Here is a 21,727-nt window from a genome sequence, read left to right as displayed (position 1 = left end):
TGGCATTCATCACAATGAATCGATAGCAATAGGTATATGAACTTAAGCCGAAAATGCACGAGCAATTTTGAGTTGTTGAGATCGACAATTATTATTTCTATGTTAATCCGACCTCAGGCTAAACAATGGAAAATGCAGCATAGTTCTCGATGTCAGGAACGCAAAATTGTTCGTGTGTTTTCGGCTTAACGTTTTCATAACAAAAATACACGAAAGTTACTTCAATTTTATTCGGGGAAAATTTAAATGATTAAACTGATAAATTTCAACAATATTGTTATATACATCCATGAAATGAATCTATCGGCTCTGTCTGCATGCACATAACGTAGCCATGATTATTTGTAAAATTATTTTCTGTGTATGATTTACGATTCGCGCGGATACATAAACTTTTCGGTTGTATGATTTACAGCTCGCGCGGGTACATAAAGTTGTTCTACGGCTTTATCTTCATCGCGAGCTTTTTCTCTAAACTTTTTTTTTTTTTGATTATTTTGGCAAGCGATCGACAATATTTTCGAATTGAATTTTGTTCCACTTTTTGTTTGGAAGAGTAATAAAGTGAATTGAAATGGAATTCAATTAAAAAAATTATTTTATTAAAAACATTTTTCGAATATTGTAAATGGCATTGTAATTGATGGAAGGAATCTAATATCTTTGCCAAATATGTGAGCAAATTTAATGTGATAAATGTGTGAAGTTTGAGTGGATGTGGAACATATGGTTGACGCTAGATTGTCTATTACGTTTTCCCAGGTGATTTCACTGGTTTGACTGATGTGATGAAGTCGATAAAGTCAGCCGGTTTGTTGTAATGTAATCAACATGGCGCTGTGTGTAAAGTATAGTTTCCACTTAAAAAGAGCACTCCGTTTAGCCTCCGTCTACATGACAGTTGTAAAATAGAACAAAAGAACTGTCACGCAAACGGAGTGGAAATTGAATTTATTTCAATTTTTTACTCCGTTTACGTGACAGTTCCTTTGTTCTATTTTACAACTGTCATGTAAACGGAGGCTAAACGGAGTGCTCTTTTTAAGTCGAAACTATACTTAAGTTGAGACTCCACATAGAATTGCCAGTTGTGAATTCGAAATTCAACCGCAACATTTAATTTAATCAGTTAATTGGTTTGCGTCTCGGAATTTGTCCCGATGTAGTCTTTCTGTATCCATCTTAGTCTCGTTTGTCAATTCATTCAGGTGGGTTCAATTTTGTCGATAAAACGATAATTTCAGTAAATAGTGCTCAGCATGAGTGTGAAGTTTGCGAGCGAAGCGAGAGCCATAATACACACAGTGAGAGAAAATACCCTATCGTTTCAGTGCTTTTTAGTAAACAAAAACAACTTTTTGTCTTTGTTTTCCAATTGTGTAAGCCTTAAACTTTAATTGAGAACTTAAATCGCAATTTGGCGTGGAATGAAATAAATGTACAGAAAATCGCTGCTATTGTGTATGTGAGCCACTATTATATTGTTGACAGTTCAAAATTCTATAAAAATGTATTCAAAAATTTTAAAGACAAGGGACATGACTCACCAAAGTGGTGGGGCCCGATTTTACATGTACAAAAATGCATATTAAATTTATCTTCCTATCCCAACTATTCGTTAGCAGCACCTGCATTATATAAAATTTAAACCTGATGCCCCCGACGATTCCAAAATTTCAATTGATAATCTCATTGAACTTTTAAATTCCTTTAATTTCATTTGATTTAAATTAAAATGCCATTTAACACTGTTATTCGTCGTTTCGGAACACATTCCAAAAATAATTCAATTATACAAAGCTTCCACCGTTCCGTTTTTCTGTTCTCAATATCTCAAAAATCTACACTGCGAGTTCATGGCATAAAATATAAAAAAAACCGTTTGAGTGTCACATCATCCCCTTCAAATATATCATGCACAATATTGACGTCATTCAAAGTAATATTCCAAATAAAGCTCACACTCCACTCAAATCGGCATCTATAATCAAGCAAAATGGTTTGGAGGAGAAGACGAAGGGAGAAGAAAAAAATAGATAAGTCGGAACTGTATGATATTGTCATGTCGCACACATTTTTTTTTTAAATTTGAAAGGATGTTACACAATGTTTCGAATACGGTGGAGATATGGCATTTTTTTACTCTCTGTTGCTGGGTGGTACTGGAGGAGTGTGCAGCTGATTTTTATCGATATGCCGTTGTTATTTTGGCCTAAGCTGTTTTTTTTAGTAATTTGCAATGGTATTTTGCATATAGCAAAAGGAAGAATGAGTTTGTAACAAAAACTATATAATATGTCGCCGAAGGGTACATACAGGTAATGTCTCTCGAAAGCCAAAGGTTTTAGAACTGATTTTCTGCTGTAGCATTTGTCAAAATGTTCAATATCAGGTTAGAGTTACTTCACTAAATTGCAACGCTAAATTTGGTGAATTTTCTAGTGAAATTTGGTGAATTTTCGAGTGGAATTTGGTGAATTTTCGAGTGGAATGTGGTGAATTTTCTAGTACCATTTGGTGAATTTTCTATTGAAATTTGATTTTGGTGAAATTTTGTGAATTTCTCAATATCACGATCACGATATAGTAAAGGCACATTTGCGCATTTGAAGAGGGACTTATAAGTCATAAGGAGGGGAAGTTCGAAGCGAGTGCAAATGTTTACAAATGACAATTTATTTGAAAAACATAGTACACATAGTCAACGGCTGAATGTCATTATCGACGAACAAAATAAGAGACATCATCGGTACTAAATCCAAGACGCATTAACCTAAGGAAGGTAACGCCAACACTCAATACTAAACAACGCAGCTCCAACAACATTATCCTGTTAAATGTCACGGATGCAACATAACAAATCAAATATTCACCCGAAACTTTGGATCCGTATTTCTTGCTATTCCCTGAGGGTCTGCATACCTACCTTCACTATGTATATTTACCTCGCATTAACCAACGCAATAACCGATTCAATCAGAAGTCATTATTGTGGACGACCACCTCATCAAGCGAATTCGTTGTGTTGCAGTTGAGTTTCGAACCCACAACTGGCCATCCAATTATTCAATGAGATGTCTCGACTAACACACTGAGCCATTGAGTGATTTCGTTGTGTTATATAAGGTACTCAAATCGCTCCAATGTTTCTATTTAGGATACTCATTTGAGTTTCGACGATTAAACCGCTTCTGCCTGTTTACCATAACGTGAATATTTATCCAGTCCTTCACGGCTAGACAGACAGCATTCTATTTTTTTTGTAAAAATTTGTTTCAGTTTCTGCACCCACGTAAAGAAACAATTTCCTGACCGGAAAGGCTGTTTCGTTTTGGCGTTTGATATCACCCCCCGTATATATTCATTGTGATTTTTCTCCCATATTAGGATAGACACACCCATCCAACGCGTCGTCAATTTTTCCAGATCGACGCACCGCTCTCGACGATCAAGAAGAAAATAAGAGGAAAAATATTGAAATGAACAGTAGAAGGAAAAAAAAGAAACTTTAACCATACGCTTCATACCATTGTGTACATATTGTGCTTTCATCACATATTTTATGTTCAATTTTGAAAACAATTTTAACGAATTTTCCATGTCATCATTTATATGTGTTGGATTTATATCGAAAAACATAAAATAAATTCGGTGTGTTTTACTTTTCAATTTGAGGTGAAGTGTTATTGGAAACATTAAAACGGCGAATGGTTGGAAACATTTCGGTTGGGCTGGGGTTTTTTTTCGAATGAATTTATTTTTTAATTTATTTTTTAAAAGTCCGTTAAAGTGTACTCGGTTGCATTGGTTTACCGTTTTAATATAATATTGATATTTTTTCCGGTAAATTTCATTCATCGTTAATTTGTCATTCATACTTTGTCAAATAATAATTTTAATTTTTTTATTGGACCAAATTCTCAACATAATTTCGATTTTAATTTGAGGAGGTAATAATGTTGTGGTATATTTTGATTAAGCGTTAATTGAAAATTCATATCAATAAACAAAAAAAAGGTTACAGGGTACGTCAGAGATTGATTGATTGCTCTATAACTACTTAGTGCTTGGTGGTTTCTCGATTTTTATTTTTATAGCAATTTCGATCCTCAATCCTCACCTTTCCTTGCATTTTTTATGGAAGCTTCACGATGGTGAAACAATCAGTGAAAGTTGTCCACATTCACAAAGTAAAAATGTTAAATTTCTTGTTACTGCATATAATTGTTCGGTAGACCAGAGACAACAAGTATATAGCAATTAATTTCATTTTTAGTCGAACTTTCTATGCATTTCCATTAAAAAATCCCAGGAATGTGGGCACCCATAAGAAAGTTTTTTAAGATTTTTTGAAAAAATTGAAAAACCCCTTCCCAATTTTTTGATATGTTAAATGGGATGTGCTAGCCTTCTTTTTAAGCCAATAAAATGAAAAATCGGTTGAGGTGCTCATTGACAAAACAATAAAATTGGACTTTGATGCCTCACCCTGACTCACAGCTACAACCTTTCGACCCGACGATACTTTTATTAGAATCGTCTGTCAATTCTCTACAAACTACCATTAGATCGAAACCGGCCGGGTCGTTTCATTTCGGGGGAAAATTTTCTGAAAAAGTCTTGATTTTGAAATTTTCTAATAGTCGCCCCGAGCTGGAGAGGTCATTTAAAAAAAAAACTTTTTGTACGAAATGATCACCTTGAAATTCCCTATAGATAGCACCATAGACTTGCGGAAACAAAAGTGGTGTGTCCGATTCAAAAAAAATTTCACCTTTCCTCACGCAAACGAACATTATCTTGATTGAAGATACAAGTTTTATTGAAGTTATGTATTTACAAATAGCTTCTTATAAAAGACAGTTGTGAAGTTCAGGAAATTTACTTTGTTGAATATGGATGCAGGAAAGGGCAATCATATTGCAGCCTTAGTTTGTTTCAGCTGATTTTCAGCTGGTTCACACATACAAACAAAACTGATTATGAGTGTTTATACGGATTTAACAGTACACGCGTGCCCATGGTAGAATTATATGAATAACGAATCAGCTGAATTTCGGCGGAAATTTGATTACCCTCTCCTGCAATCATCTTAAATCTTCGTAGGTTTTTAAGACATTAGTAGGACTCTTCAGAAAAAAGAGGTTCCCGAATTTTCTGCAAAAGATTTTCTAAGGATCTAAGGGTTTTCCGATAGTTAATATTAATTTATTTGTCTCCGGCGCACCGGGTCGAGTACAACATTTCACAATGAAGTCTATTAGACAGCCACAAAAGATATGAAAAGATTGACTGGCTTGACTTGATTTTCGTAATAACAAGCTTGCCCCTGTGGGCTCACCCCAGAGATTATTGGACATGAGGACTTTGACTTGAATGATCCACGAGTGAAAATTAGGTCCTAACCCTCCTTTTTCTCTCTCCTAGACTTGGTTCATTATATACCAGAGCACAAGTGTACACTCTTTTCGGCACATTGTGTACGGTGAACTTTGTCAGTGGTGGATGAACCAAGGTAACTAACTCAATCACCGTCGCTCGATGTATGTGGTCGGACTAACTACACGGCAGTGGGGAGATGAACCATTGAACCAACCACCTGAGCTTTTTCATTACTCAGAAATATTTGTGTATCTAATTGGTATCGTGAAGAAAACTACCTGTAGCAGGAGACTTATCAAACAACACGTCATGCAAGTTTCTCCACACAGAACAATAACTGATGCGTTGGAACATTGGAACAAAAGAATTCTGTCAATTTTGACACTATACGTCGCCCATACGTCGCTCTCTAAATGGACAGTAACTGTGGATTTACATAGCAACGTAAAAGTGACAGATGCAAAAATTTTCTCATACGGCAACTCGAAATTTCATTCATAATTTTAATTTTATGAATGAAATTTCGGGTTGCAGTATTTAAAAAACATTGCATCTGTCACTTTTACGTTGCTATGTAAATCCACAGTAAGACGTGCTTTCTTTATGCATACGTACATATGACACGTTTGGCACCAAGTTTAAATTTAAAAAGTTTGGTTCCACTTGAAAGACAACACACACCGTCAACTGGATTTTTGCCTAACTGACTGAATGACATTACCAACGAACAATTACATGTAGGATTAGGATTGGGATTGTCTATCAGCCGGACGAACCCTGCACCATGGCATGAAATGGGCCTATTGCGCAAGTAGTTCTATATTCTAATGAAATATCAAGCATTTCAATCTTGTGCATGTGCTTCCATCTAAGATCGTAGATGGATCTCTTAGTCATTATTCTGACATGACGTATGGTTTGTGTCGTCGATATAGATCTGTCCCAAGTGCAGTTGCAGAGTGTAGTTTACTGTCAAACGTCATCCACATAGCCATAACCTCAACGCTTTTCCATACATTTTGTAGATTCTGTGGATGACGTTTGACATTTCGATGTTGCACTTGAATTTTCTGTTGTGCTTCCATTCGATCAGAGATTGATGTGTGAGCATCGATACACAGAGCACACATACAAGTGCAACAAATACGAATCACAACACAAAAGGAAGAGAAAAAGGAAATTGAAAAATGCAGAGTTTCAATTATTTTCAAATATTTGTATGACATTACTGATCTACCCTATATTATATCGATGTCTGTGAGTCACGATTGTCACGTGGTATGTGTTTTGTTGATTATTAACCGTTAGAAATACCAATAGCAGAGGATTTTTTACCTGATTAAGGTAATATGTCAAATATAAATGTCTAATAGCGAATACTTATTCATCTAGTGATTAGAAAAAGCCAGGTAGGATTGTTCAATAATTACATGTAACACTTAAATGAGTGGACAGTTCGTGAAAAATGTCTAAAAAGTGCTTGCGAAATAGATCCTTGAAAAATGTTGACAGAAAATGTGAACTAATTTATCAGGCATTTTTCACTGTCCTACGAATTTTTGTGTCACCTGCTCCTATCACGGTTCTTAATTTGACTTTCGAAAAATGTACAATTTCTGCCTGTTCACATTACCATGTTGTGCTTTTAGTCATTTTTTACTGAATGTTCAGAAAGAATTGTGATAACTTAAAAACTCGGTGTCGCAAATAAACATCTAAACTAGGGGCAGAGAACCAATGGAAACTTGATTGATGACTCAGGTACATACAATGAATTGATGTTAAATTATTTAACAGTTCCCTTATACGATTTTAAAAGGAGAGAGAGAGAGAGAGAGAGAGAGTGGGAGAGCGAAAAAAAAGCAAATTAATGGAACCCCCAAATTATAATACCAAACATCATCATTCAAAAATCCACTTTAGCATGCCTAATAAATTATTCCGCTCATCACTCCAATGATAATCCCGTACACTGAAGTCACAACACAATGTAAATAAACCAATTGAAAGGTGTTCCAGTCAACATCCACACTAACTTATTGCATATTTCCCATAGAGCTTTAAACATTTTTTTTTCGTATTCTTTCTCCGTCGGTAAAATAAAGTGGATTTATCACCCATCCTCTCAATTCGCCTTCATCGATAATATCTAATACCCGTAAAAAATCATCTCAAACTCCCCCAGCACACGAAATTTCACCTTCGAAATTCATTCATTTTTCATTCGTGAGTGACAAGCAATAAAAGAAGCTTTATCAAATGAAAGCAATCGTTTTTCAAAAACAAAATCTAAATATTTGGGATGGGTTCAATTTCCTCCCGAAATTTATTTTATTTTTATTTTTTGGTGGTATAAATGGTGGTATTGCCGAATCAATAAGAGGATGAGGACTGCCAATACATAACAATTTAACAAATAATTTTCTGTTTGCACTGAGTTGTCGATTTATGGAACAAAAATTTAATTTATTTATTTACGATCGCTTTTGCTTTTGTGTATTCTCACGTTTTCTAATATACTGATGCACACAAAATGTTTCGATTGAATTTACATTACTATGGGATGGATGAGGAAAAATCCGATGCGGTGTTTATTGGATCGGAAACAATTAAAAATTAAAATTGTTTTCAATTCACAAAATTTACTCTAACTGGAAAACTCTGCAAATTGGCAAACAAATTCCCCGCTCAATATACGCTGTGAGAAACTGTCAAAGTATTTGATTCGATTAGTGAAAAGAGCTACGAATGCATGGCAGTGAAAATTGCATTTTCCACATCACCATTTCACTTAATTACTTTTCTTTTACAGGTGTCATGGGTGCGCCGGAGAGGCGATGAACTGAATCTTATAACGTTTGACAAGGTAAGCCAATGATTAATTGCTATATTGTGGTTGATTTTATTGGCAATACAAGCCGTACAGTGATATACTTTAGTCACTCCAATTAATTTGTCAGGAACGAGCTGAATGAGAATTTAGATGTTAGTTTGATTGGTTGGAAATATATAATAGTTATGCATGTACAATGTACATGCTTATGTTATACGCTAAAATACACTTTGTCACTGTTTGTGACAGTGAAAATGAGCTTACCGTGCACAAGCATGCAAAATATCTTACGGAATTGCTTGTCAGTTATTTTTTCGGCTTGTTTGACAGCTGCATTCGCCTTCGGCTCGTTCCGTAAAGCTCACACTTGCCAAAACCACTAACTTACAAGCAAAGACTTAATCGCATACATCGTATACAGTCTCGCATAGAGTGGTGTAATGTTACATGTTAAATGCTACTAACACCTTATTTTTCATACACTTTTTCGCCGCCCTTGACTTCGCCTCGGATCAACAAAATTCACACGAAAATTCCACTTTTTATCACCCTTAGTGACTTTTCCGCAACCAGGGAGAAAAAGTTGAAAATTTGAGCATGAGTGTGACTTTTGGAGTGGAAATTTTGTTGATCCGATTTTTCATTTTTATTCCGAGATATCTACACAACTTTACACACGAACTGATTTTGAGAGATCCATTGCATCCCGAGAATCGTAAAATACATGAAAATCCATTACACCACTGCAGAGATAGCGAAAATTAACTCATCTTCTCCATTCATAGTATTCGTTTAACAGAACATTCCTGGAAAATCATTCAGCTATCTGTTTAACACTGATATCTGTTTGTGGAAACAATAAAAAATTTTCACGGAAACATTATTTCAGCACACGTACAGCAGCGATTCCAGGTATTCACTGGAATTCGAAGCACCCAACGACTGGCGATTATTGATACAATACGCAAACGAACGTGATGAGGGACATTACGAATGTCAAGGTACTATTTATCGTCTCCTTCGATATTGGAACCATTCTAATAGCTTTAAAAACTTTTCCAGTGTCCGCTCATCCTCGACCGCTGGTGTTATTGGTATATTTAACGGTTGTTGGTGAGTACTTTTATCAAACTGATTGCAATTGTTCTAAGTGTGTTTACTTCTAAGTTACGACTTAGAGATCCGGCGCATAGTTATCTGTTATGTACTTTTGAGCTAAATAGACCGACATCATGTGTTCATGTCAGTCCCTCGTCAGGAATCTATGTGGTTATTACACAAACCTGATCCAAAAAAAAAACATTTGTTTTGAGTACGATTAGAGCTAGGACTGTTGGAGCAGATGGGACTGTTAGTTTACATCTCAGCCTTCACACATCGTACAAAGTCCGATATTTTGCCAATATGACGGTATTGGTTCAAAATGATAGTAAAATGAAATGTTTTTTTGAAAGGCCTGCGGTGACAGACAACAGAAATGGTTTAAAATTCGAAAGTTTAACCTTTCAATTTTAAAATTTCATTCGTCATTTTAAACCAACACGCTCTTTTCCTGTCATTTAATGCTGATATATTCACTAGGTCTATCCTCGTTAGGCGCCTACTAGCAATGAAAAATGATAGTCATAAAATAAATGGCTTTAATATGGGATGGTGTAATAATCTGACATAGATATAAAACCGTAGCGGTTGTCTTAAGAGACATCGATGCTTTGTTGGTATGACAAGCATACATTTCGGCGTTTTTTTCATACTGGATTTTAGCTTACGATGACATCTTTCCACCAGAATCCATTTTCAAAAATATAGGATTGCAATAACGATGACGAATTTGTTAGCTTTCAACAGACAATAGATTTGGTTGTAGAAGTTTGGCCTGTTTTGAGAAAACTGAGATGTTTATAGAAAATTTTAATAAGAGAAATGTACGCTTTGCAAATTTGTAGCCTACATTTAGGCGGAAAATATTCGTTTTTGATGATTTCTCTGAACCAAATCTTGTTTTTTTTTTAGTAAACACATTAAAGCACGTAAAATAGTGTTACTTCTAAAGGAAAAATCGGTTTGTGGTGGGAAAGCTGTGTATATTACACAAATTAACACAATGTGAAAAGGTTACTGCAAGTGATCACCCCAAAATCATCCGATTTTACATTTTCAAAAAAAGATTTTGGTACAGAGAAATCATCAAAAAAAAGAATATTTTCCCGCTTAAATGTAGGCTACAAATTTGCAAAGTTTCCATTGCTCTTAAACAGCTAACTTTTCTCAGAGCAGGTCGAACGACTACAGCCAAAACATATTTTTATATAACACATTCTGCGGAAGTACATTTTTCCAAAAAGATTCAAATGAAAAGATATCAAAAATGAAATACGAGACACGCAAATTTAGGCTACAATTGTAGCTAAGCATCGATGCCTCTTAAGGGCTGAAATGTACATGGACTATCAGCCTATAATAGATTGGTAATTAGGTGAAAACAATTTTTTTTTAATTTCATAACGTTATAGTCACTGTTACAGTCCGAATTTTCCAACATTTTCCCATTTTTCAGACATTTTCCGATATTTTCCTCAATTTTTCAACAACAAAAAATTCGGAAAACTCGGGAAAACGTTGGAAAATCTAAGAAAAAAGACGAAATATTCCTTGATCTGTAAAGAAATTGAAGTAGGATTAGCTCTAGCTCCAAAGTTAAAGTAACGCAAATATCAAGATAGACGTGGTATACAGACTTTTCCGGAACTGAGCCGGATTCTTTCTTTAAAACTTATAAGATTATGAGATGGAAAGAAGAACGCTAACGATAAACTGCTCGTTTTTTTATTTTTTGTGCGCTATTTCAAAAAACATAAAACAATAATCCACCACACACTACACATTATACCGCCACAAATGTCTATAAAAATAGATGGAGAGTGTATGATGCCGGCCCGTATTTTCCAAACTTCAGAATGTGCTTGGCATATTTCTTTCGATTAGATGTATTCAGAACTGTTAAATTTGATGGTGATTTCTACGTGGCATCCATTCTGTATGATATAGCGTCACTTCCCACAATAATGTTCTGCAAAAATTTATGATTTTCAACTTAGAGTTTCGGAATGATAGTGTTGGATGGCGATTTATTCAGCTTAGATATTAAACGATATTGCTTTGAACATTTAAATTCTGATTTGCAACAAGGCACTAAGTACTCACATTACTCGAAATAAGTCTCGATTTCATTTAACTGATTATTTCTTATTCAAACTCAGAACATTATTATCATGTCAACCAGTAAGGATATGTATAACACTCCAGGATATCATTATACCAGAACCACACATACACACACAATTGATTACCTTACAAACCACAATCTCATTTAACCATAACCCCATCCCATCGACGACCTTCACAATCACACGTTCCCACATTCAATAAAAGCGACGATTAAATGAAATTTATTTTGTGTTGATGATGTTCTAATTCCCTTTACCATCTCCGCATCTGGATGGATAAATGTTCATGTGTTCTCTCTCTCCATACCGAAAAAAGTAAAACCACCACCTAAAGTTTTTTCTTCTACTTTTATCACCCTTTACAGTACCATACATAGCTATCGATGACGACCGAGGCGTATCAACCCCAGAGAAATTTTATCGTGTAGGCAGTACCATCGAACTGAAATGTATTATCGATAAGATTCCTCATCGTGCCAATTTTGTGATTTGGAAGCATGGCATGCGGATGCTGAATTACGATACAAGTCGTGGTGGTATAAGGTTAGTATCTAGATCGTAAGGCCTGTAACCCTCATTACATTTGAGTCGATTTATGTGCTGGAATATTATTGCATTTAATATTGTCGATGGGAAACGTTTCGTTCAACACTACAGCTCGGGTTGGTGAATTAGAGTGGAAGGTTAAAATGCCGAAATATTACGTATGTCGATAAAACATTTGATATTTTATTGGGCGAGAGCAGAGCTAAAAGTGCTCCGCAATTGCCTTAAAATTCCTCAGTTCGTTGAGAGTTGAGAGGAATTCTTTTGAAAAACATCCCACCGAAATCGGACGCATTTTCCAGTGGACTTTTTTCTATGTGCCAAAAATGGACCAGTGCCAATCAGTTTTTTATTCTTTCGTTGCATTTCGGATGCAGTGGAACCGCTAAAAGTTCAATCAAATAGTAAAAAAATCCAACTCCTCATATCATAACGGACGGGATGACTCAGTGGTTACGTATTAGCCTTCCACCAAAATGGCCCGAGCTCGATTCCCGTGTCACACAATTCCAGATGGAATTTTCCGAGCGATTATATCGCATTGGTAACATCCTAGGGTTCACTCAAACTTCATAGTTTAGGGAGTTGCAGTGTGTTTGGTGGCTTCAATGATGTACATACTGAATGACTCATGTGATTAATTTGTGTACATATGTCTAGCCTATTTTTAGGCGAGATATCAATCAAGAACCAAACCTTCCTCAGAAAGTATTTACAATACTTTGAGGCGTGGTTCGGACGTCACATTTAGCCGGTGAACTTGTTATTGACCGTGAAAGGCTGTTAGTAAGGTCTATAATTGCTTTTCGATCTCCTCTTACTAGACACAGAATCGTTTAGCATTTGTTTGGAAGTACTTTTGACTTCTAAGGTCGAATACCTATCCAGACACTTATAAAAAAATCCATTTAAAATTTGTCCCACTTCGGTAGGCTGTTTTTCAAAAGCTCTCAAACAATGCTAATAACACTAATGATAATGGATAGTCGATTGCCGACGGCTTAACCAGCAAATCCGCTTCGTCGAGATGTACAAAATGAAATGAGAAAAAAAAGTTCTCGAACAAATTATACAATTTTCATCATCAGTTCACAATTATTTTTTTCCCCGATAACAACTCTGAACTGTCTCTCTTTTTTCACTAATATAATTTGAAACTAATTTCGACATTATTTATGCGCAACAACGTTCAACGAACTATATATAGATACTATGTATTCGCCAATGTAAGCTCACCGTGCTCTATTTCTATCGGTTTTGTGAAGGTGATCGATTAAATCGCATTGGAAACTAAGCTTCTTATTTATAAGCTCACAGAAAAGCATTAATTGAAGTGGGACTGGGATAAAAATCGTTCGTTTGACGTATGAATTAGAACTAATAAAATTGTTGGTAGCAAATGAGAATTTAAATATTTATTGAGCGGGAAAAATGTTTTATTGATTAAGCTGCCATTGACTTGAAAATCTCTCCATTTTTTTTAAAACTTTTTTCCTCGTCATTTTTGAAGAAAAAAATTATAAAAATATTATCCGCAGTTGCATAACCTTTTTAATGCGAAGACTAATTCTCAAGTAAACATTAAAGTTCAAGTTTCTATATCAATAAACTATTAACCACAGACGGTTTTTCGTTTCTTTTCTCTTCTTTTTTCGGTGTATTAAAAGTTTAACGATTTCCATTGGGGATTTTTTTTGGGGGGGAAAGTTTTCATGTTATATTTCAGTTTCAAAAATAAAAAAAAATTAAAAAGTTCCGTAAAGGGAATTTAATTGTAGCTTTGTGCTTGAAATAATAAAACGAAAATTGCTTTGACAAAGTTTCAAATGAAGCAGAGCTGAATTCTTTGGTTATTACAAACACAATCTTGCTGATTATAGTCCAGTTTCGTCCACCGCATTTGTTTCAATGATTGGACGATTAACAATTGGGAAATCCGTCAGACCAAGACATTATTTTCGGGACAGCTAATAATGTCATTCGGCATCTTATTTAGATCGTTCATAACGCAGGGGCATTAGGGAGAAGGGAACGTCAGATTGTTCTACTGGCGAAGCTACATTGTCCCAAAGAAAAATCGTTTGTGTTTCCGTCTGCGTTCGAACAATCTGACGTTCACTAATAGGGTCAGATGTGAACGCATGTACAGCCGTATTAATGTACTAACTATTAGGTAACGTCAGATTGTTCGAACATAAACGGAATGTCCAACACAAACGGAAATACAAACGGAAACACAAACGGTTCTTCTCTGGAAGAGCCACATTGTCCCAAAGAAAAATAGTTTGTGTTTCCGTTTGTGTTGGACATTTCGTTTGTGTTAGAACAATCTACGTTCCCTAATAGCACTGACATTCGACATTTGGTGATTCTCAGAAACATTGACCTATAACAATTCCATACTACAGCTGGTTTTCCAATGTTAGCCACTGTAAGTATTTTCGCTGTATGTCGTTCACTACTTTGCCACTTAACTTGTTAGTTGTAATTCAATCAAACATTTCAACGTTGCTTCCGAATCGAAAATCGTTTGAACCGGCTTTTATTTACCATTCTGATACGACCTCAATCAACGAGATTTTTTTTTATTCAGTCCAGATGAAAACCAAACAACCATCAAAGGAAAAACGAATGAAAAGCAAACTTATCCGTCAAATTTTAGTGGAAATGCTTTCGAATAATGTTTCTGGTAGAGTAGTACATTGGCTGTGCTTGCTGATGTTGTTCGATAATTAAAAAATTAATGTAAAACGTGTATTTAGTGATGTGGTGCAAGCCATCCTGTCGGGAACATTGAAACGTATGCAGAACAGTATTGGGTATACAGAAAGGTATACACCTTGACTGTTGATAATTTGATTTGAACTAAATTATCGTTGCAATATGATTTGAACCGAGTGCTGGTACACTATAGACAAAACTTTACGTACCTCGATCACACAAAAACTGGAGTTCTGTACTTTTCAATCCTATTTATATATTTACTTTAGTTGTGTTAACGCTATTGAACCTGTTACAGACGGCAAGTATTTGACCAGTATTATTATCGGTTCTATTACTTCTATCGATCAAAGTGTTTTTAATCGGTTGATTGCAAATCTTGTACTTCAATTTTTTAACATGACCTTTCCTGTATAAACAACCACATTACCCAGAGCTTGTCATTATTTTTGTCGTCGTTATCGATAACAGATGAATGGCCGTATGTGACAGGTTAACATAACTAAAGGTGAGAAGTTGAGTTCATGTGTTAATTTTGTTGATCGGAGGCGAAGACGGTCAACAATTACAAGATGTTATGTACAAGATAATGGTTTTAAGTTATCGGGATAAAAATTAAAAGTCTCGATTTCGTGTGTTTATTGACCTCGGTTTCTCCTCGGATCAACAAAATTCACACGAAAACTATACTTTTCAACTTTATATCCTTCTAACCTTCTTATGTAATGGATTTTACATTGAAAGGCCTCGAAAATGGTGCTTGAAAATGAAAATTACGGTTTTTGACGCAAGTAGCATGTAATAGTATTTTACAAAACTAGGGATAAGAATATGAAAAACAGAGTTTTCGTGTGAATTTTGTTGATCCGAGGCGAAGCCGAGGCCAATGAACACACGAAAATGAGATTTTTCATTTTTATCCCGAGTTATTTAAGGGATTTTACATGCTGAGAGCTTCGAAAGAAGTGCTTGAAATATGAAAAGTACAGTTTTCGACGCATGTAGCATGTAAATGACTATTACATCACACAAAGCTGGACTATAAACAGCAGACAATTCTTTTCCGTAAATTATTTGCGGTGGTAAAAACGACTACATAAATTTGCGGAATGTGCCCTTGAGACCAGACGCTCTGCAATGTGTGTTGGTGTTAATAGAAAACTTAAAAAATATTCTTTAACAAGACGGTAAATTTTGCCTTGTCTGCTCATAAAAAATTAAATTAAATTTCGTAAATTTTCTTTTTTTTACACCAAATGTTATTAAAACAAAACAAGAGAACATAATTCTGGTGGAAGTGAATGGAAGAAAGTCGTAGCTAAATGAATTTTTTCCGAATTGCATGATAAATAAGCGAAAATAATTTTCTTTATGCGACCTAATCGTTAAGTATGGTTTCCACTCAACAAAAAGTACTGCGTGTGAGAGCCGTAAGAGAGCGAGCTGTCAAGTAAACAAAGCAAAAATTGAAAAAAAATCCAATTTTGTTTCTCACATGGAGTACTTTTTTGGTAAGTGGAAATCAAGCCTTAGATATGAGAGATTAGTTTGAAAAACATCTTACCGAAAACGGACACATTTTTTTGATGCAACGACATCCCTAATAAATATTTTTAAAGACAACACAACGCCGTCCGAGGCTTCTGCCCTGCTGACTGAATGACATTTACAAACGAGACTTAGAATCATGTAATGTACAGAGTATGTGGTATCGGTACTAAATCCTTTTTGAACCTACAACTGGTAATTCAATGTAAAGTCTCGACTTACACATTGCGCTATTGTGGCAACTTAGGAGCTATGAGCGCTTTAAGTGTGAGCTATGCGACCCATTATAGTAAAATATGGCAAACAGAAAGTTCGTTTAAAAGACAAAGTTTTAGAGTTTTAGATTCTAATTGACAGACGTTTCACTGTATTTTGCAAATGTCGCTTGTTTGGAAGCTATGACCGTTTTAAGTGTCTTTCAAAGCCCTATATTTTACAAAGAGATTCGATCGAAAAGATGACGGTTAAATTTATCAATCGTTTAAATCATAGGTCTGTTCAATCGTACTATAAAAACGATTTTTAACAAGCCCAAAACGAACGAGATCATCCACAGAATCATAACCTCAACTCTTTTGCGAAGTTTCGTCGGCTCCATACCAGTTTCGTCGGTCCAATAATTTTTTGGTTATGGATCTGTGAATGACGTTGAAACCCGACCAGATTCGACCCGACTGAACTGGAAACCGGCCAGACCAGAACCAGTTCGGGTCGGGTTTAAAAGTCGGACTGCCCGAAAATTCGGGTGGCCCACACATCACTAATCCACGCGTTTAGTGGTATGGTACATTATAACGCTGATATTCCGTTGTTTATAAAAAATAACAGCCAGAATTTGCTAGGTTGCATCTTTTATGGAGTTTTATCGAATGGCATACTCATGTGTGTGAAATACTTAGAAGAAAATGTTAACTCAACATTTCACCCAGATGAGTATGCCAATCGATAAAACTCCATAAAGATTAGATTAGATTAGATTAGATGGGAGGGTGTAAGCCCAGCACCTAAGCCTCAGATGGGCCTGTTGTGCTATTGTACAAGTCTCTTGATCATATGGACTGTGATTTTACATCATATCTCTCCCGACTTAGATTGTTCACAAATCGACCGTGTGTTAACGTCCCATACGTTGTGAATTCTCCAAGCCGTGGGTGGTATGCGAATACCACAACCATCACTAATTGACCTGTACATTTTCCCAAAGATGGCGCTATCAACATTGTCATGTTGTAGCTCTTTCTACTATTGACATTATGTCGATATGGTTTCTTTTATGGAGAAAGCGAATGTTGGGTTTTTTGATATTTCCGACTTTGTTACGGTTACGGCTATTAGTTTTAGGTAATAGCAAGTGTCTAATCACCATAGGCCATGAGTTGCCTCTTCGTATAAATCGCCATGCCACCATGTGACTGAACTCGTTCTGGCGTTGCAGGTTGTTGTAGCGTCTGAATGATTCGTATTTCGTCATATCCCTTGACATCCATACAACGTATCAATCAATAGATCTGTTAAACCTCGCGGTCATTTTGGAGTACAAGATAGTTTCTGTATCTTGGGATTGTACCACAGCAAATTTGTAAAAATTTGCTATGTGGTTTTGGGGTGTCAAATGAGAACCCGAAGCGTTTGTACCTTACCTGCACTAAAATTGACTGCCAGATGCCATACGGCAATGTGTCATTTTCGTACATTAATCGAGCACGTAATTTAGCATTAGCTTCTGGTAGAGTCGATTGTTAATCCGTAAACCGACGCCACGAAGCACATGTTAAATAACAAAGGAAATAACACAATTGTTGATATCGCACAATGAGGCGAGAACGACTTTATTGATCAAAGAGAAAATGACCTACGAGAACAACACTTTGACTTCGTTAATAAAACCTTTAAAATAATTTCACCATTTAAACATTACAGCAAAATAAAAACACCAAAGCCGTAAAAGTTGGCACAGAAATTAGACAAAATCGAAAATGAATTCACACACAGCCACACAAAAGAAACACTTTTAGAGAGCAACGCATAAACACGTCCGTTCTCTGTGACTGCCGTTGTCCAACTCCATAAACTCCATAAACTCCATAAAAGATGCAAACCTAGTGAAATCTGGTTCTTATCAACGTTTATATGTGAATTTCCATACAAAAATGTTAAAATATCGGATTTGACCGCTTTTTTATGTAGCGGATAATGATAATAATTATCGATAATGATCGATTATTGATAATCGATCATTATCGACTTTTTTTTATCGAAAATTGTCAACAAAAAAAATCGATACAGTTTTTAACATTCAAAAGTATCGACATATTATACATTTCCTATTTCTCCAACTTCTCTCATTTCTCCATAACGAGTGTTTGGAGAAATGAGAGAAGTAAGCAAAATAAGAAATGTATAATATGTCGATACTTTTGAATGTTAAAAACTGTAATCGATAATTATTGATATTTTGATAATTATCAAGATATCGATAATTCGATATATCGATATTTCGCTCCGAAAATCCGATATTTATCGATATGTTCCGATATATCATGAATTTTCATATAAATATCAAAATATCGATATTTTAATAATTATCGAATTTCGATATTTTGATAATATGATTAATCGATTATCGATAATTCCTTTCGATTGATACTACCGATAATTTTGAACGTCTACCATCTCTAGTAGCGCTATGTACGACTCCACTAAACGCGTGGATTCGCTTCCGTATTTAATATATTATAGGAATAAGTTTCGTGTTCAAATGTGTATGTTTCGCTAGCGACATGTTATCAACCTCGGCTTTGTCTCGTAAGTAGGAGAAAATCTATTACATCCTGCTGATGACAAAGTCGTAAACACAACATTGTTGTCGTCAAAGAAAATTGCGTTATTATCTTAAAATATAAATATTTTTTTAAACCGGAAGAGTCGTAATACCGTTACTAGACGAATGATGAAAAAAAAAATCAATAAAAAAATTTTATATTAAATTTTCTGGGATTTTTTTATGCCTTCCGATCGTCAACAACACACAGTGTGGTCTATCGTTTTCGACAATAAATACTCCTTTTACGACAGATTATTACGATGTTCATAAAACTGAAACGTAAAAAAGAAATAACGTGAAAAATTGAGTGTTGAAGGAATGATGGTCGGAATGGCTTTCAATTTTCATTTCTTATTTAGCATCTTGAATCGATTTAATTGACAATTGAGAGAAATTCAATTTTCTTTCATCGGATCCATCCGAACAGATAAACTTTTTTCATCCATAACAATTACCAGCAGCTGTTGCGTGGGAAAAACTTTTCATTTTATAATAGCAAAATCCGCTGCAACTACAATATGTAATGGTCCGTTTGGTCTATGTTTTAAACTTTAATTTACCGATTTATTTTGATTTGAGCATGGCGAGACCCTTTTTTTTAGATTGTAACGTTAGGATAACGTGAAGACTCTACTTAAAAAATGAGTAACGCGGTTTTTCGAGAAAAAAAACTGCAACATCTTCTTAAAAACAATTAGGTTCCAAACAAAAAAAATTTAAATTGCCAAAAAAAGTTAAAACTTTTAATAAATCATTTTCAAAGTCACTAAAAACAACAAAATTCGAATAGCAAAACAGTATTTCTTTGGAAATAATTGTATTTCGTTAAGAATTTCCGGGATTTTAGTGACTTTATCGGCAGTTTATTTTTTTTATCGGTAAAATTGAATTTTTCAATCGGTCGAATATAATACACCATTAACTTTCCAGTTTTGTCCACTCGGTAAACAAATATCTGTTGCAAACATACAACCATTGCATCGTTCCACTAGCAATTCATTGCAAAGTTCATAAAATGCAACGTCACAATATATCAACGAAAAACGAATAAAATAACTTCGATTGTGGTAATTTGGAGGCATGAACTACCCACACAGTCTAAAAAAACATTCCGTTTTATCTCCGTTTACGTAATATAAATCACGTCTCTTTCTTATTGTTAAAAACGAACCAAATAAACGGATCCAAAACGGCATGAGGCTTAAGGCTTGATTTCGACTTACCAAAAAACTACTCCGTGTGAGAGACAAAATTGCATTTTTCCAATTTTTGCTTTGTTTACTTGACAGCTTGCTCTCTCACGGCTCTCACACGGAGTACTTTTTGTTAGTAGAAACCAAACTTAAAACTGCAATCGCAGTAATAAACATAGCTAACGCCGACCCGTACGAAACACCTATTCGTATCAAAAGCCTTTAATTTGAAACTCTTCATTTCTCTTACTTCATTTTCTTCTCTGCTGAAAAACTATTCTTCCTTTTAAATCACTTACATTATCCACTCTTTGCCTTGTTATCATATACAATTAAATTGCCGGAGGCAATATAGACAGCCCCGTACGAAGTCAAATTTCATAAATTCCTATTTAAACAGCTATATACCGCTATATTTAACTATATTTCACTATAAATAAACATTTCACAGATAAATATATGCTATTATATAGCTCTATATGCCTGTATATAGCTCAATATAGCTGTATATAGGTATATATAGATGTCCGTATATGGAATCCCTGAAATCCCACACACATAACAAATTATTTCCATGTTAACAGAGTATCATTTTTCCCAAGATATTTCTATTTTACTAAAATCCAATATGGCCGCCGGCAGCCATTTTGTTAGGAGACCGGAAATAGTACCGACGCTTTACATTCGTTAATACCTTTTAAACAAAAAAAAATTCATGAAATTCGGTCAAAATTTACTCGAGATATTGTCAAAATACACCACGTTCACTGTACTTCCGAGTAGCCAGATAAGAGCTCACTCCAAGAGACCTAGCTCACGCTCCGGAGAACATAATTTCATAAACTTTTTTTCCCTGATTGGTACGGTCAATACCTATCTAATAAAGCTAAAACAGACGAAATATGTTCAAATGTGGCCGACCTACAAGCAAAAACTGTTTGCCGCCCTGTGCCTGTTCCACACCAAGGGGTCTAACTCACGAGTCGGTCATCCGATTTCCATAAACTTTTCTTTTGTCGATCGGTATTGTAAATACCTTTTATTTGACGTATCACTTACAAGTTTAACGTTTAAATGTCCGGAGATATCTTTGAAAAACCGTAAAGCACTTATTGGGCCACAGCTCTGGAGGGGTCGATCCAAAATCACTCATCTTCGAACTTAGCCTGTCTTTTGACATTACCAAACGGGAAAAAAAAGAATTTTCAAAATCGGATGCGTTTTACTCAAGTTATCGTGCAGACAGGCGGACGGACAGACGGACATTTTTTTTTCGCGGATTTGGCATCTCTAGACAACCACAATAGGTTTCCCCTTACTCAGGGAGTCCAATTCGACGTGTTACAAACGTATACGTAAACCTAAGACCCCAGCACTTCGTACGGGTCTAAAAAACGTTCCGTTTTGCCTCAGTTTTGGCTTAATTTACTTAACAGATCGTTTTTAACAATTG

General features: G+C 35.3%; 1 protein-coding gene and 1 long non-coding RNA gene across 2 annotated transcripts in view; one reads left to right on the top strand and one right to left on the bottom strand.

The window, feature by feature from the left end:
• The window catches only part of LOC119076707 (tyrosine-protein phosphatase Lar-like), a 130,792-nt gene that overhangs the window by 90,876 nt on the left and 18,189 nt on the right, over positions 1 to 21,727 (top strand). The window contains exons 4-7 of the mRNA XM_037184031.1: positions 8,195 to 8,248; positions 9,105 to 9,216; positions 9,278 to 9,328; positions 11,808 to 11,985. Of these exons, the coding sequence (XP_037039926.1) occupies positions 8,195 to 8,248; positions 9,105 to 9,216; positions 9,278 to 9,328; positions 11,808 to 11,985 (395 nt within the window). The remainder of the gene's footprint in view (positions 1 to 8,194; positions 8,249 to 9,104; positions 9,217 to 9,277; positions 9,329 to 11,807; positions 11,986 to 21,727) is intronic.
• On the bottom strand, positions 43 to 17,057 carry LOC119084355. The gene is made up of 2 exons (XR_005089097.1): positions 17,019 to 17,057; positions 43 to 97 (listed from the first exon to the last, which is right to left on the bottom strand). It is a non-coding gene; the product is annotated as an uncharacterized LOC119084355 (long non-coding RNA).

Source organism: Bradysia coprophila, chromosome II (genome assembly GCF_014529535.1).
Source record: "Bradysia coprophila strain Holo2 chromosome II, BU_Bcop_v1, whole genome shotgun sequence".
NCBI classification, from domain to species: Eukaryota; Metazoa; Arthropoda; class Insecta; order Diptera; family Sciaridae; genus Bradysia; species Bradysia coprophila.
This window is presented reverse-complemented; position numbering and strand designations above follow the sequence as displayed.